This window comes from Astyanax mexicanus, chromosome 13, assembly GCF_023375975.1.
Source record: "Astyanax mexicanus isolate ESR-SI-001 chromosome 13, AstMex3_surface, whole genome shotgun sequence".
Classification (NCBI taxonomy): domain Eukaryota; kingdom Metazoa; phylum Chordata; class Actinopteri; order Characiformes; family Acestrorhamphidae; genus Astyanax; species Astyanax mexicanus.
Window position 1 is genome coordinate 45,578,230 of NC_064420.1, and position 15,102 is coordinate 45,593,331.

Consider the following 15,102-nt stretch of genomic DNA (forward strand, 5'->3'; position numbering starts at 1 on the left):
CATCGTTCCACCTATCCATCCATCTTTCCATCCATTTGTTCGTTGATTTGTTCATCCATCCATTCATCCAACCATCAGTCCATCATCCATTTTTTCCTTCATCCATCAGTCCATCCATCTATCCATTTATTCCTTAATTAATCCATCCATCAATCATCCATCCATCCATTTATTCCTTCATCCATCCATCCATCAATCATCCATCCATCCATCCCTCCATCTCTCCATCTATCCATTCTTTGATTCGTCCATCCTTCCATCCATCCATCCATCCATCCGTCTGACCATGTCTGCTTGCAGCCACCCATCTGTCCATCCATCTATCTATTCCTTCATCCGTCCATTCATCCATCCATCCATCTTTCCATCCCTCCATCTCTCCATCCATCTATTCGTTGATTTATCCATCCATCCATTAGTTTATTCCTCTATTTATCTATGTCAGTCCAGGGGCGTCGGCAGCCCTTTTTTCAAAGTCCTATCACCCTCAAAAGTGAACGTTTTTTTTTTTTTTTTAATGTAGTAAATATAGCAGAATGTCTTTGCTGGACAGTAGAGACAGTTACTCCAACAAAAGCAGGATAAACTCATTTTAATACCTTTGAGTTCAGAAGAAACACTTATGGAGCAGGTGTTTCGGTACTTCTGAACATATAGAGTGTGATGTGTTTTAGAAAAGCTTTGGTTTCTGTTGCGTTACCCTTCCGGACGTGTGAAGGAGTTCCCACAGTTATTGTATTTTATATATATTTATGGAGATATATGGGAAGTATTGGCAGGGAGCCAGAGGCAGATCTCGTCACTGAGCTCCGTATTCAGTCTGAGCCCTGAGAGAGCCCTGAGAGAGCCCTGAGCTCCCCGACGTCATGTTCTCCTCCCTCAGCTTCAGCTCTGAGCAAGAACAACACAACACCTCAGACTCCGGGTCCTGACTCCGTACCACTGCTCTCATTAGTGGAAGTTCACTCAGCTTTATACATATCCTTCTCTCATCAATAACTGCTGGTTTATTATCCTAAAACTAGTAAAGAAAGGTGTATCTATTATTCCACCCATCCATCCAAAACTCTATTTTTATCTGCACAGATCTCTCCTGCAGTAATAAACTCTGCTTTTCAATCAATCTGTTAATCAGTCAATCCGTCAATCCATTCTCTCATCCAACCAACTGTTGTCATTTAGAGCATTTATTTTCAGATAATGAGAAATGGCTGAAATAACAAAAAGATGCAGAGCTTTCAGACCTCAAATAATGCAAAAAAAAAACAAGTTCAGAAATCAATATTTGGTGGAATATCCCTGGTCTTTAATCACAGTTTTCATGCATCTTGGTATGTTCTCCTCCACCAGTCTTACACACTGCTTTTGGTTAACTGTACGCTTTACACTATTGGTGCAAAAAATTCAAGCAGTTCAGCTTGGTGGTTTGATGGCTTGTGATCATCCATCTTCCAAAGAATTCCAAATCAAAGAAACTCATATTTTTTAGGTGGTCTTTTTTTTCAGAGCTCTACCAATTATCCATCCATCCATCTGATCATATCTCCTTGCAGCCACCCATCTGTCTGTCCATCCATCCATCCATCCATCCATCCATCCATCCATCCATCCATCCAACCATCAGTCCATCCATCCATTTATTCCTTCATCCATCCATTCATCCATCCATCCATCCATCTCTCCATCCATCTATTCGTTGATTTATCCATCCATCCATCCATTTATTCCTCTATTTATCTATGTCAGTCCAGGGGCGTCGCCAGCCCTTTTTTTTAAGTCCTATCACCCTCAAAAGTGAAAGTTTTGTTTATGTTGTTTTTTAACTGTAGTAAATATAGCAGAATGTCTTTGCTGGACAGTAGAGACAGTTACTCCAACAAAAGCAGGATAAACTCATTTTAATACCCTTGAGTAGGTGAAGAGAAATCTGGAATCTCTACACTTTGTTCTTCAGCTCGGCTCACAGGATATAAATAACATACTTAGTTTGTTCATTTGTTTATCCATCCATTCGTCCAACCATCACTCCATCCATCCATTTATTCCTTCATGCATACATCTGTCTGTTCATCCATCCATCCAACCATCAGTCAATCCATCCATCCATTTTTTCCTTCATTCATCCATCCATCAATCATCCATCCATCCATCACTCCATCCATCCATTTATTCCTTCATCCATCCATCCATCAATCATCCATCCATCCCTCTATCTCTCCATCTATCCATTCTTTGATTCATCCATTCTTCCATTCATCCATCCATCCATTCATCTGACCATGTCTCCTTGCAGCAACCCATCTGTCTGTCCATCCATCCATCCATCCATCCAACCATCAGTCCATCCATTAATTTATTCCCTCATCCATCCATCCATCTTTCCATCCCTCCATCTCTCCATCCATCTATTCGTTGTTTTATCCATCCATTTATTCCTTCATCCATCCATCTGTCTGTACATCCATCCATCCAACCATCAGTCCATCCATCCATTTATTCCTTCATCCATCCATCTGTCTGTACATCCATCCATCCATCCATCCATCCATCCATCCATCCAACCATCAGTCCATCCATCCATCCATCCATTTATTCCTTCATTCATCCATCCATCAATCATCCATCCATCCTTCCATCACTCCATCCATCCATCAATCATCCATCCATCTCTCCATGTCTCCATCTATCCATTCTTTGATTCGTCCATCCTTCCATCCATCCATCCATCCATCCATCTGACCATGTCTCCTTGCAGCTTTGTTCTTCAGCTCGGCTCACAGGATATAAATAACATACTTATAGTTAAAAATGAGAATTCCTTGTTGCGTCTCACTGTATGTATGTTTGTTTGCATCTGTTCAAATCATATGTGGTGCTTTTTTCAGGTAGAAACACTCGTATTGTTGAGATAAATAGAATAGTGTAAATTGCTTTGGTGCCTAAAACTTTTGCACAGTACTGTATTTATACCTTTAGTTTAAAGGCTGCATTTAGTCTATTTTAAAAGAAGGGTTTCCTTCTGGAGGTAAAATAGTCTGAACCCTGATGAAACTATGATGGCTGAAAGCATGCATAGCAGGGAACTCCCTGCACACAGAGTAAACACACACACACACACACACACACACACACTCTCTCTCTCTCTATTGACAGGCCGCCAGCAGAGCAGAAATCCTGTTTGAATCTCTATGATGTCAAATGTAATTATGATTGTGAAGGGCATCCTTTAGACAGACAGACCCCCGACCACCTTCCTCATCTGCCCCCTCCCAGGGAATGTGTCAGACTCCAACACAGGCGGGTAGAAAACACACGGGCGCGCCAGTCGTGTGGGTGATTAGAGACAGCGTGCTCACAGAAGAAAATACTTTACTGAATTAGTGATTCAGTAATTAAAAAGCTTTCTTTACAGCTCATCACAGAAAAGAGTAGAGAGAGAGAGAGAGAATACTGAAATACTAAATTATGAGAGAAACTCTAGAACTGAGAAAAACAGAAACAGAATGTGCAGGAAGTTTAGTTCAGTATAAACACAGGTATACAATACAGACAGACAGATAGATACACAGACAGACAGACAAGAGATGGATGGACAGATGGATTAATTTGATGGAGAGGTGGATAGGTGACTAGATAGACGGATAGATAGTTGGAGAGAAATGCACACAGACTGATTGGACAGTTAGATTAAAATGGAAAAATTAGATTAAAAAGAAACTCATCATTTTTAAGTGGTCTTCAATTTTACCAAATTGAAAACCTCTGGAATATAATCAAGAGGAAGATGGATGATCACAAACCTCAAACCACCAAACAGAACTGCTTGAGTTTTTGCACCAGGAGTAAAGCAGCGTAAAGTTATCCAAAAGCAGTGTGTAAGACTGGTGGAGAAGAAACATGATGCCAAGATGCATGAAAACTGTGATTAAAAAGCACGGTTATTCCACCAAATGTTGATTTTCGAACCCTTTTTTGCATTATTTAAGGTCTGAAAGCTCTGCATCTTTTTTGTTATTTCGGCCATTTCTCATTTTCTGCAAATAAATGCTCTAAATGACAATATTTTTATATGGAATTTGGGAGAAATGTTGTCTGTAGTTTTTAGAATAAAACAACAATGTTTGTTTTACACAAAACTTGACCTATAAATAGCAAAATCAGAGCTGTATAAAGAGACTAATAATGCATTTGGTGTATCAATGATTGGAGCAAAATATATGGTGTTTTTATGTAATTTGACGTTGTATAAAGCATTGTACATCCCGTTATGTGACATTTGCGAACGCGCACATTGTGATATCGATGCTGAAACGATATATCGTGCAGCCCTAGTTGGAACAGTGTGTTTTTACTGTGAAAACAGTGAAATGTGAGAGTGGTAGTTGGGATGGCTTTAGTCTGCATCGTCCTCTGACTCCAGAATCAGTCCAGGAGCAAGTCATTTTCTTACCTTAGCTTTTATCAGCCTCTGTCCTTTACTCTCCTGGCCCTGTTATCTTCCTCTCTCCCTCTCTCTCTCTCTCTTTCTCATCCTCTCGTACTTCTCACCGTTTCCCCCGGTGCCCTCGTGCTCTTTATGAGGGAGTCTTGCTCTTTATAAAGGCTTTTACTGGCTCTTTACTGAAGAGAGAGCTGTAGCATCTGTACTCCAATAACTGAAGCTTTCTAACAGCAAATATTGCTGCCGTGCTCCAACAGAAGTAGATTTTTCTCCCTTCTGGACTTACTGCACTTTCTCCAGACACACACACACACTTCTCCTTCTCCTCTGCTTCACAAAGACTGGATTAAACTCCTGACATCGCAATCATGCTCCTCATTTTTGGAAAATAAATTACATTTGCTTTCCCGTCTCTCCTCCAGGGGTATTCCAGGCAAGAAATGCGGAAACATCGTCTTTACAGCCGAGGAACTCAGCAACTGCAGGGTCAGTGTTATACACACACACTCACACACACACACACTGACATATACAGACACCAGTTTTGCTGATTGCATTATTCCACGGTCTTACAGCCCCAGATTACTGTTTTCATGGTTTTCTATCAGAACATCCCAGAAGATGCTCCAGTTATATATCAGTCTGAGGGAGTTAGACTGAGGCCCAATCCCATTTCACCCCTTTACCCCTACCGCTTACCCCTACCCCTCTGTTTTTGCGTGTGCATGCCGAAGGGGGAGGGGCAGAGTTACCAGGTTCACTGTTTTCCTGCCAAATTGGGCTTGTTTGCAAATCCAGTCGCGGGTGAAAATTTAAGGGTTTTTTGGGCTACTTTTAAAAAAAGAAAAAAAAAGTGGGTGTTAAAGTAAAAATCTTTTTTTAACTTTTTTTTACTATTAAATGTTCTTGACTGGGATATAAACTGTTGTAAAATAACTAAAAAACAAAACACTAAAGTTACAAAATTATTAATAAAAGATAAATATCAATACTGACAATAAATCCCTTATAAACAAAATACTAAATTGTACACTCATAGTTGTTTTGTTATTTGCTTCAAACGTCTGACAGACATATATTTTGGGCTAATTAAGCTTCTAAAGGGCGGAATTTAGAGTGACTTTGGGCTGGATATTTTTTTTTGGACCTGGCAACCCTGGGGAGGGGTGTCCCGATTCTTGATGGGTTGGAGGGGTAGGTCAGAGGAAGAGATAGAGCTTGTTCACCCTTAAAACGGAGATTTTTCACATGCACACTTTAAACCGAGGGGTTTGAGAATCACTGGTAAGATGGCAGAACAAGCGACCAAAGAAAACCACAAATGTAAGTATTTTCTTAAAAGTAAAAAGTAAAAATTAGCACTAAATTACCATGGTTCAATGTGTAGTTTTAATGTTTTATAAGCAAATTCTTCATAACAAGATCGCTAGTAGTTTTGCTACTAGTCTCAGTAGCTAGCTAGTAGCTAACTTTCCTGTTCCACCTTAAAAGGTGCAACAGATGGCAGGGGCTGCAGCATTTAAGGCAGAATAAAAAAATAAAAATAAAAAGCTAATCAAAGCCAATATTAGCTCCCCATCACAGAGGAATTAAGGAATGGACAATAATAATTAATTTCTGCACCACCTGCCCCCTTTCTGAAGACATAAAAAGCCTAAAGTTAACTAGTTAACCAGCAGCAGCAGCAGTGAGGTTACTGAACTTCTTATTTTCTCTGTGGTGGGGAGCTAAAATTAGCATGTGTACGCCAAAGGGGTAGGGGTTTCCAGATTCTTGTTAGGTTGGAGTTGTAGGTTAGGGGAAGGAATAGAGCTTATTCACCCTTAAAATGGAGATTTTTCAAATGAACACTTAAAACCGAGGGGTATGAGAATCACTGGTAAGATAACTTTCCCGTTCCACCTTAAATGGTGCAACAGTCGGCAGAAGCTGCAGCCTTTAAGGAATGGAATGGAATGAAAAAATAACATAAGATAAAAGCGAATTAAAGCTAATTTTAGCTACCCACCACAAGAGAAAAGAAGAAATGGACAATAATCTCATGAAACAAGTATCAGGTGCTTGAAGGTTTGTCCCAATTTTTAGGGGGAAGATTTAGGCTCAATCCCATTTCACACCTTGACCCTAGCACTTATCCCTACCCCTTCTTTTCGAGTGTAACCCTTCTTCCCCTTGGAACAGAGTTACATATAAGAATTTGGACAACCCTTCAAGCACCCGATACATCATCAGAAGCGCTAAAGTTCAGCAACCTAACTGCTGCTGCTGCTGCTGCTGGTTTACTAGTTCATTTTAGGCTTTTTATGTCTTTTTAGAAAGTGATTATTGTCCATTTCTTAATTCCTCTGTGACATGCAGCTAATTTTGGCTTTGATTAGCTTTTTATTTATTTTTTCATTCCACCTTTAATGCAGCAGCCCCTTCCGTCTGTTGCACCATTTAAGGTGGAACAGGAAAGTTAGCTAGCTAGCTACTGAGACTAGTGAAGTAGTAGGTGTGTCCCGATACTTGTTAGGTTGGAGTTGTAGGTTAGGGGAAGGGATAGAGCTTGTTAGCCCTTCAAACAGAGATTTTTCACATGCACACTTCAAACCGAGGGGTATGAGAATCACTGGTAAGATGGCGGAACAAGCGACCAAAGAAAACCACAAATGTAAGTTTAGAGTTAGAGTTATAATGTAAGAATAAAACAAGGAACTTTGAAAGAGATCTTATTCTCAATGGATTTCTTGCAGGTGCTTTACCGCACTGGGATGAAATTGCAACCCTATACAATTATTGAATAATTAAACTAAGAACACAAGGTGCGATTTTGGATGGAAAATCCATCCGTAGGGTTCTAAGGGTTAAGGAAGCGTATGCTCTATAGAGGATCTGGGAGGGTTAATGTTCAGACACAATTCCCCCGACACCCCCTCTCTGCACCAATTACAGCACTTACACAGGTGACTTCTCTGCTGTTGACATGAATCCCCACGGGATCAACGCCCCGCTTCACAGAGGCGGAATCACAGCCCAGTGTAAAGATCCATTAGTATGGATGAAGCAGTAGCTTTTCTCCTCTAACACGACTCCGCTACCTCAGAGATATCGATTCTCTCAGCCTCTGGAGTTGGTTTGCGTTCTCCTCTCGCTCTTTCTGAAGGAGAGGGAAAGGAAAGGGTTATTTACAGTCAAATTAAAACCTCCCATCTCAAGACTTTACCTCAGCATTAACTGTTTAGATAGGTAAGAAGTTAGAATAGGTCTATACAAAGTCTGTACAAAACACTCTTACATGAGCCATTTAAGGGCTCTGTCACTTTTATGCAAATAAGCATAAAATATGTTGAAACGGAAACACCTGTCATTTTAGTGTGGGAGGTTTCATGGCTAAATTTTATTTTATCATTTTTAAAATTTAAAATCCAGACAATTTTGGATCATCAAGTTCTTGACACATATTTTAGTTGATGATAATGTTGATTATAATCTTTACATAATCATATGATATCCTGTATGTTACTACAAACGCTTTTGGCCGATTCAAAGAAAATGAATAGAATTATTATTTGTTTTTAAATGAGCTGTCAAAATTATAATAAAGTGGAGTTTTACATAATATATGTCCCCTTTAATTGTTATATTTATGTAGTGTATGCTTTTTTTTTTTTGCTTCCAACCAGGATATTGCCACTATGCAGCTGTGCGCTAATAAGCTCGATAAAAAGGATTTCTTCGGGAAATCGGACCCTTTCCTGGTGTTTTATCGCAGCAATGAGGACGGAACGTAAGTAAATACAGCTCAGTATATAGTATATATATATATGTATTATATGTATTGTTTTGTATATTATGTATAATACACTTTAAATCAAAATTAAATTGGGAAAATCTTGCTTTCTATGGAAATTTGTGCAGCTTTTGATTGCTACTCTTACTGTTCCATTAAGAAAGAAAAATATATATTTCAGAATGGAATTTATTGAGAACTGTGTTTATGTGTATTGTTTTTGTGTGACCAGGCAAAATGCATTATTATAAAATCATTAAAAGATAGATTTGAAAAGGTAGTTTTTCCAGGTTTATTTCTGGTACAGATTGGGTTTTTTGAATTTTTTAAAAAGTTTTATTTAGGTCTATTTTGGCTGTTATGCTGCTTTTTGAGATACTGTATTTAACATCAAACATTATATGGGGTTGCAGATATTTTACCTGATGCCCGACACAATTTTACAGTAGTTTTAAAGTCCAAGTTTTAAAAATATATCTATGTTTTTTTCAATACATTTGTTGGCAGCGATGCACAGATTTACATACCACTGTTTTTACATACCATCACATTTACATTACATAATAATGTAATTTCTGAGAGTCATGTAGACTCCCTGGAGTGTTTACTGTATATAGTGAATAAAAATACAGTATATATACTAGCTATATTTTATAATGTAGACCTAATGAACCCTGGTTTTAATTTACTGACACTGCAAACAGAAAATATTTTTATAATTTAGATTTTTGGCATTTGCTATAATAAAGGAAATATATATTTTTTTATCGCATGTTCGCATGAGTTTTACCACACTTTTCCTCTCAGTGTTTGTGTATTTCCTAATAATGTAACTGTATTTTCTATGATAATAATATAACCGTTGTGTGAACCCTGAGCCCCCTGCTATTCGGATTTACGGTGGTCTTTTGTTGTAGGTTTACCATCTGCCACAAGACAGAGGTGATCAAAAACACTCTGAACCCGGTGTGGCAGTCCTTCACCATTCCAGTCAGAGCGCTGTGTAATGGGGACTATGACAGGTGAGGGGAGCAGGCTATTAATGCATCGCACACACACACAGTACACACACACACACACACACACACACACACACACACACACACACAGTAGACATGTCCAGTACATGTTGATAGAGTCGCTGGGTGCTGGATACCCAACACACACAGTCATTTATCCTCACACCCACACACACACCCCCCAGCCTCCTGCAGTGAGATATACAGCACTCTGGCTGTGTGTGAAGGCCTGGTGGGGTGTGTGTATCTGTGTGATGAGGACGGGACGCGGTCGTGCTGAGTGTGTGCTGTCTCTGGACTGTCTCTGGACAGCTGTGTCTCAGTGGAGGTGAGAGAAAATCCGGTGCTGGACGGCCGCTGACTCTGACCGCTCCCCGTTTTTGACCTCTCGCTGTTTATCTCCTCATTCCAAGTATGATACAGGGTATTGCATCAGCCCAGCCAGCCAGATAGCCGTACATCCAGCCATTCATCCAGCCATCCTCACAGACAGCTAGCTATACAGCCATACATCCAGTCATCCATCTGCCTATCCATACATCCAGTCTTTCCATGTAGCCAGCCCTTTATTTAGCCAACCATTCATCCAGCGAGCCATACAGACAACTAGCCAAACAGCCAGCCATGTATCCATCCATCTAGTCATCTATCTGTCCATCCATACATCCAGCCAGTCCATACAGCCAGCCATTCATTTAGCCAGTCATACAGACAGCTAGCCAAACAGCCAGCCGTTCAGCCATCCAGTCATCCAACTGTCCATCCATATATCCAGTCATTTGTTTATCCATCCATACATGCATTCATCCATCCAGTCATCCATCTGTTCATCCATATATCCAGTCATTCGTTTATCCATCCATACATGCAGTCATCCATCCAGTCATCCATCTGCCAATCCATACATCCAGCCATCCATCTGCCCATCCATACAGACAGTCATGTATCCATCCATATATCCAGTCATCCATTTATTCATCCAAATATCAAGCCAAGCATCTGCCCATCCATACATCCACTGTCCCATCTGTCCATCCACACATCCAGCCATCCATCTGCCCATCCATACATCCAGTCATCCATCTATCCATCCATACATTGTCATCCATCTGACCCTCCATACATCCAGTGATTCATCTATCTATACATACATCCAGTCATCCATTTGACCATTCATACATCCAGCCTTGCCATTCAGCCAGCCGTTCATTTTGCCATTCATATAGACAGCTAGCCAAACAGAAATGCATCCATTTATCCATACATCCAGTCATTCATTTGTCCATTCATACATCCAATCATCCATCTGCCAATCCATTCATCCAGCCAGTCCATCCAGCCAGTCGTTCATTTAGCCAGTCATTTATCCTGCCAGCCATACAGACAGCTAGCCAAACAACCAGCCATTCAGCCATCCATCCATACATCCAGTCATTCATCTACCCATCCATACATCCAGTCATCCATCTATCCATATATCCAGTCATCCATCTACTCCTCTATACATCCAGCTATCCATCTACTCATCTATACATCCAGCCTTTCTACCCAGTCAGACATTCATTTAGCCAACCATTTATCCTATCAGCCATGCAGACAGCTAGCCAAACAACCAGCCATTCAGCCAACCATGCATCCATCCAGACACTTTGTAATCCTTCCTGCCATGTAGCCACCCAATTAGATACCTGTCCATCCATCTATTTAGCCATTCATCCAGCCCACCAGCCATTCATCCATACAGCCTGCTAGTTATCCATCCATGCATTTAGCCATCCATACAGCCATTAAGCCATCCAGCCAGTTAACCATCCATCCATACAGCTGGCCAGTCAGCCATCCGTACAGCTGAAGTGATCCAGACTATGAAGGAATCATGTAGTAACTTAAAGGTGTTAAACAAACCAAAATACTCTGTGAAGAAGCATTTAGGCGCTCTTATCTGGGGAGTGGTTATGAGGCTGGTAACTCCGAAGACCTTACCTTGTGCAACAGAGGAAACTCTTGGGCTTCCTTTTCTGGGGCGGACCTGATGAGTGCCAGTTTCGTCATACCGGTTTTGATGTTGTTTCTTTACTTAGTTGAGTCGTTTTTGCCATAATCTGGATTAGAACACTGTATATGTACACATGTACAGTATGTATATGTAATAACCTTACTCTAAGGTTTGTACTGTTTGTTTTTTTTCTGCAGAACAGTTAAAGTTGATGTGTTTGACTGGGACCGGGATGGAAGGTACTGCAGCCGTTTTTCTGAGCTGAGTATCGTTTACCTCCTTTAAAAAACACTGTGCACTGTGTCCTTCAGAAAGCAGCAGATTAATCCAACCCTTCTATTTCCTGTTTTTAAGTCATGATTTCATCGGAGAGTTCACCACCAGTTATAGAGAGCTGTCTCGAGGTCAGAGCCAGTTTAATGTGTACGAGGTAAGAAAGCCTTATTCACCGCTTATTCACAGTCGTTTATGCTAACCGCAGTTTTACAGTCATTTTACATTATTATATATAGATGCTATAGTTCTTTAAGTAAGAGCACTGTTCTACTCCATTGTAATGTAAAGACCCCTGATCCATCATCCTAACCTCTGACATCCGCCGTGGTGTAATTTCAGGTTCTCAACCCCAAAAAGAAAGGAAGAAAGAAGAAATACGTAAACTCGGGAACTGTAAGTGGAACAGCCTGTCAGAGGGCCCTCTCCTACCAATTCATTTACATAATTACCCCCATTATCTAATCTTCTCCACTCTCTCCAGGTAACGCTCTTGTCCTTCAAAGTGGAGTCGGAGTACACGTTCGTTGACTTCATCAGAGGAGGGTAAGAGAGTTGAGAAGAGTTAAATGGCTCACGCTCTATTGAGCAGGCAGAGGCAGTTTCCAGCTGGGTTCTCGAGTAGAGCATTCAGGTTCATTTCTTCGTTGGAGGCGATGGATGTTTTTTGGTGTCGGTTTCTTGCAGTGTGTGAAATCATAGCTGGTTGACCATTGGATTGTTATTTGGTAGTTTCTGGTGAATAAAAAAAAAGAAAGAAAAGAACACACTCAAACACACACAGCAGAGAAACACACACTGTATACCTGAGAAAAGAAAGAAAAGGAGAGAAGTGAAATTCCACCAGTTTTATATTCCCTTAAAAAGAGAAAACTAAAATCAACAGCATGAGTACTAGTAGTGTATGAGTACCAGTCTGGATACCCCTCTAATTTAATGCTTGTTTCAATTATACACTTTCAGCAACTAACAGAGAGTAATCCAGCTCAGAAAAAACAGTTATCGTCACAGCTATTGCTTCAAGCCTGCATTGCAGCTTGAACCTGAACAAACCCAGCTGTTAGCATCTTGGCTTATCCTCTAGTCTACGCTTTATAACACATAGCAAATATATGGAGTGAATTTTTTTTTTGTGCCAAAAGTTTTACACAAAAAACTTTAAGAGTTTTAAGAATCAAAGGGAAAAATTGTATGTTGCAAATTAAAAAAACAAAAAATATACAGCAAATACATATTATGAAATATACTTGGTTACTTGGATTTTGCCAGCCTTTGCTTTTATTTTTGTGTTTTTGTTCATTTTCTGTGGATTTTTTTTTCTGCTAAAGACTTTTTCTGCTTCTGGAATCTCTTGTTTGCTTCTGCTTCAGTTTTTGCTTTTAAGTTTTGGCACAGTTTTCACAGGTGGGCGGGGCTTAGAAGAAGGTGTTCCCCTTGAATCTCCATTGGTCAGCTGGTTCTGGACTGACTGCTGGTTCCCTGAACCTTCGTCTGAGACTGACCACACCCCCAAACACCCCGCCAGCTTCAAGCATTCTTTCAAACACAGGGAGCCAGTCCAGAACCAGCCGACCAATGGAGATTCAAGGGGAACGCCTTCTTCTAAGTCCCGCCCACTTGTGAAAGTGTGCCAAAACTCAAAAGCAAAAAACTCAATCAGAAGCAAACCAGAGATTCCAGAAGCAGAAAAAGACTTTAACAGAAAAATCCAATCTAAAAATTCACAAAAACATGATAAAAGCAATAACTGACAAAATCCAAGCTGAAATATTTTTCAAATAACTCCAAAGGATAATACAGTAACCAAGTATATTTAAATATACATTTTTGCTATACATTTTTTCTTCTTTTGAATTTTCAAATACAATAACATTTTTCCTTTTGATTCTTATAATCCAAAAAGTTACAGCAAGTACAGAAAATAATATTATACATATAAAAGAATGGGAGACACTATGTGTACAATACACCAAGGACACATATAGACATACCTGAATCAAAGTCCCAAGACAATAATGCAATAGTGATGGAGGGGGGTTAAAGAGGGAATGACAGTACAAGTATAAACAGAACCTGTATAACATTAGTGAAAATACGGTGGTATAATAGCTTAAGTGCATAAAGTTCTTTAAAGTTCATACCAAACTCTTTTACCAAAGATTTACTTGATTTAGTGCAGAACTCTTGGCCTGTCAAAAACTACCAGCAAGTAATCCAGCTTAGAAAAACTGTTTTCATAGCAACTATCGCTCCAAGCCTTCTGATGCCGACTTTATGTCTATAACTCTCCAAACCTGTCGAGGTTAGATGCCCTATCCTGCCTGGATGAGCAGCTTTTTAATCACCTAATCCATCAAAGACCAGCTTAGACCAGCAGGAATGGAAGATAACTGATATCTGTGATTCTGATTTCTTTCTGATTCTCTTTCTGAATGTTTAAACAGGACCCAGCTCAACTTTACAGTCGCCATAGACTTCACTGCCTCCAACGGTGAGCTCCATCGTATTTTTATTATTTCTCTCATTGTTTCTCCCAAAATATGATTGTATTTTAGGGACAATAAGGTTCACCGGATTGTGAGACGCATTAAGCAAAACAAAACACAGACATAGATAAGTCAAATTTTATTTACCTTACCTAAAAATAACTGTTAACATTGTTCAGTTGTAAGACATAAAATACAAATCAATACACTTCATTCTTCTTCTATCAAATCCATCAAATCCTTCATTATTCAGTGTCTGAGTTTAACGGTTGGGCGATTAAGGCATTAAGCAGCCATCAAGCAGCCTTGAGCTTGTATAGTGGCGTAACTCACCCAGCATTGAATTCCTGTCCCAAAACATGCCAGCTCCCGACAAACACTTAAACTTTATTCTCACAAAAAAAAATCACATCATAAAACATTATTATTTTAGTATTGCTAACAATGTCGTAAACCTGTGCAGAAAGAACTGTCTGCAGTGTACACTGCATTTTCATAGTGTTTTCGTAGCACGCCGTCTATTTTTTCACGATTTTAGTGTTGTGCACTATTTAGGATGCCTACATTGAAGTGAACAAGGGTGCCCCCATGTTTTCCTGACATAATCAGTGTACAGATGCCCACACAGGACAAATGCATGGTCTTTATACACCTGGATCTCGTAGGCACAGTGCAGAAACACTATGTCTCCAATAGTTGGCGCCACCATGTACCACACAACCTGAATTAATACTTAAGGGACGCCGTAAGGTACTTATAAGGCGCACTGTAGAGTTTTGAGAAATTTGAAGGATTTTAGGGGGGTGTCACTAAATGCAATCAGCTCCTCACAGCAATGATAAAAAAGACAGTTACTCCAACAAAAGTTTTTTTTGTGAGATCAATGAATAAGCAGGTTTCCCAGTACTTTTTTTTTACGTTTTAGGGGCAGTTTCCCAGACTTTAGAGATTAAGGCATTGACCTCTGCTTGTGACATAAGTCTATATATAAACTACATTTCCCATGATCCTTCAGACACTGTCACATGTTACATCCCAAACAATAGCTTACCTGGATCCACACTACCAGACTTTTTTTCTACTTTTTCTCAGCTGATGTTAGTTTGTGTTGTTCT

The 15,102-nt window shown here is 39.8% G+C and overlaps 1 protein-coding gene across 2 annotated transcripts in view; it reads left to right on the forward strand.

The window, feature by feature from the left end:
• The window catches only part of cpne9 (copine family member IX), a 92,942-nt gene that overhangs the window by 65,020 nt on the left and 12,820 nt on the right, over positions 1-15,102 (forward strand). For both annotated transcript variants that reach the window (XM_049463156.1, XM_049463155.1), the window contains 8 exons: positions 4,864-4,927; positions 8,107-8,210; positions 9,131-9,235; positions 11,426-11,467; positions 11,583-11,658; positions 11,844-11,897; positions 11,986-12,047; positions 13,946-13,992. In XM_049463156.1, the coding sequence (XP_049319113.1) occupies positions 4,864-4,927; positions 8,107-8,210; positions 9,131-9,235; positions 11,426-11,467; positions 11,583-11,658; positions 11,844-11,897; positions 11,986-12,047; positions 13,946-13,992 (554 nt within the window). The remainder of the gene's footprint in view (positions 1-4,863; positions 4,928-8,106; positions 8,211-9,130; positions 9,236-11,425; positions 11,468-11,582; positions 11,659-11,843; positions 11,898-11,985; positions 12,048-13,945; positions 13,993-15,102) is intronic.